Source organism: Littorina saxatilis, linkage group LG9 (genome assembly GCF_037325665.1).
Source record: "Littorina saxatilis isolate snail1 linkage group LG9, US_GU_Lsax_2.0, whole genome shotgun sequence".
Taxonomy (NCBI): Eukaryota; Metazoa; Mollusca; class Gastropoda; order Littorinimorpha; family Littorinidae; genus Littorina; species Littorina saxatilis.
The window spans coordinates 57,786,030-57,788,819 of record NC_090253.1 but is presented as its reverse complement, the minus strand read 5'-3'; the positions used below and the strand labels follow the sequence as shown (position 1 = coordinate 57,788,819).

General features: G+C 39.9%; 1 protein-coding gene across 1 annotated transcript in view; it reads right to left on the bottom strand.

Moving 5' to 3' along the window:
• LOC138977288 (uncharacterized) overlaps positions 1-2,790 on the bottom strand; it is a 24,302-nt gene continuing 21,512 nt past the window's right edge. Inside the window, exons 14-15 of the mRNA XM_070350190.1 lie at positions 1,586-1,643; positions 1-1,133 (exon numbers count right to left, since the gene is read on the bottom strand). Of these exons, the coding sequence (XP_070206291.1) occupies positions 724-1,133; positions 1,586-1,643 (468 nt within the window). The 3' untranslated portion in view covers positions 1-723. The remainder of the gene's footprint in view (positions 1,134-1,585; positions 1,644-2,790) is intronic.

The following is a 2,790-nucleotide window of genomic DNA, read 5'->3' as shown; positions in this document are numbered from 1 at the left end:
GTGTGTGTGTGTGTGTGTGTGTGTGTGTGTGTGTGTGTGTGTGTGTGTGTGTAATCCGATGTAAAGTGTACATTTGGTTGCGCACTGGTATGTAATATCAATGCGCCCTTTGACGCACTGAATGGAATTGTGATGTGACATTTTCAGATTTAATGCGCCAACGGCGCAGGGCGCACTAGTAAATGAAACCCTGACAATAGCGAAGCTCTTTGTACTCTGTGTCGAGTAGGCAGATTGTGCGGAATTAATTTAGAAAACAGACATGGGTGTTACTTATAAAATGAATTCAACTTAACAAATTCCCCAAAACAAATAGGCTGCTAACGTTCGAAAATCAAGAATTTAAATTAAAAACAAGAGTATTAGGCTATTGCTATTTTTCTTTTGTGTTCTTGTTTTTTCGGATGAAGCTTTCATAAGCGAAAATTCGTATCGTCTTGTGTCGTTCTTGTGTCGGTGAGTACAGTAATCCTTTGTTTTTATAACTTCTTCTTTTGTTCAAACAAATTCCCAATCTGCACATGAATGACTCATGCTGTTCAGTTTCGGTTTGGGTTTAAGTTGCGAGATGCTTTTGTTTAAGACTGAACAGATCGGTGGCGGCGAATAACGATCGCTAACCAGAGAAGTTATGTACCCTTAAAGCCACCAGATTTTGAAGTTTCCTCCGTTTGGGTTCCCTGTGGACAGGATGATCAATCTACACTCTCGTCGTCAAAGCATTCAGGACTTTTCCTTAACCCACATCGAGTCTGTGCTTTGCATTTTCTTCACGATGTATCTCTTGAGAAACTCATCCACTTTGTATGACGTCATTCCCACCAGCTGCACGACGAGCGAAAAGCTGAACAATGACGCAATGGCGTAGCACACGACGTCACTGCTGACGTAGACGTAGACTGACGTCAGAGTGGCGTACCACACGGTGTTCATGAAGAAGAGAACCAACACGCAGCGATTTCTCAGGATAAACAATCCACGTCTGAGATTGCGATCCGACTCTCCACAGTTGACGGTGCAGCCTAGGAGAGTTTGCTTCAGCTTCATCCAGAATCTATGTTCGTCCACTTTGTCTGTATCTCCCGCTGAAAGTGCTGGAAGATCGCTCGTCCTGAACTTGAATTCTGCCGATTCTAGAAAATCAAAATAATTGATGTTCAATAAATGTTGGTGATAGTGATTTGTTTTCCTGGTGTCTATGATTATGGTCTTCACGCATAAGACTCTGCGTTGATGTTAACTAAACCGTACCGCTCCCCTACCGCCCTCGCCCACCCCCTCCTAACCCCGCTCACCCGTGCTATACATGTTTACTTTTAAATGAATGAATTACATAAAATATGTATTAATTTAGGTTTATTTGTCATCCAGAGACAGAGTGTGTGTTTGTTATTTGTGTGTGCGTATGTGTGTTGGTGTGTGTATATGTGTGTGTGTGTGTGTGTGTGTATATATGTGTGTGTGTGTGTGTGTGTGTGTGTGTGTGTGTGTGTGTGAGTGCATGCGTGCGTGAGTGTGTTTGTGCGTGCGTGCGTGCGTGTGTGTTTTTTCATTGAAAAGACAAAGTGAAATTAGTATGACATACCGTTTTCTGCGCTGTCATCAGCATCCATCATGACGTCACAGCACGCTCGAGAACCCGTCTGCGAATAACAAACGCCATGAACATTTATTTACTTCAGCAATTTCCGTATTTATTCCAATGAAATCCAAAAAAATCAAATCAAATTAACTTTATTATCTCAGCCTTTAGAAATGACAGTCAGCAACACAACTAAGTTTTTCATTAAAAGATTGTTATTCTACAAGATTATATTAGCCTACTACTAGAAGTACCACTAAAACTACCACAACTTCCACTACTACTACTGCTACTTCTGCTATTACTGCTACTTCCACCACCACTTCCACTGCAAACCCCCTGAAGTGAGCTTGTGTTGCTGACTACAAATAATAACTGCTTTTAACTATATATCAATCACTTATAATTGCAATACGTTCTTGTAATCTTGGGTATAAGTATTGAAACTGAACATTTGATGTCTAACCGTGAGTGTTGTTGTTTTTGATTTTATTGTTGTTGTTGTTTTTGTTGTTGTTGTTTTTGTTGTTGTTGTTGTTGTTTTTGTTGTTGTTGTTTTTATTGTTGTTGTTGTTGTTTTTGTTGTTGTTTTTGTTGTTTTTGTTTTTGTTGTTGTTGTTGTTGTTTTTGCTGTTGTTGTTTTTGTTGTTGTTGTTGGTGCTTTTTGTGTTGTTTTTGTTGTTGTTGTTTTTATTGTTGTTGTTGTTGTTGCTTTTTGTGTTGTTTTTGTTGTTGTTGTTTTTGTTGTTTTTGTTGTTGTTGTTGTTTTTGTTGTTGTTGTTGGTGCTTTTTGTGTTGTTTTTGTTTGTTTTGTTTTTGTTTGGTTGTTGTTGCTGCTGTTGTTGCTTGATTGTTGTTTTTGTGTGTGGAGTACATAGATTGTAGGGTGAATGATCAGACAGGAGTTCCGAGATGACGGGAGAGGGAGAGAGGACGGGTTTGGGTGACTACAGACAATTCATGCTTCGTGGATGGCGACATGACACATGATTGTTTAGTACTGACGTCTGATTCCAAATAACTGGAGTATAAGCGCAAGAAAGACAAAAGCGTGTTTCTCAGAATAGAAAACGAATCGCTAGGATGAAAACTAAGCCTTAGTGTTATCTAAGTCCCCGCTCTTTGTTACGTTTCCACTGTCCTTTGTACCAGGCAACGCCCGCAGGCGAAACTAACCTAGGTAGGTGTTATCTAAGTCTGCAATCTGC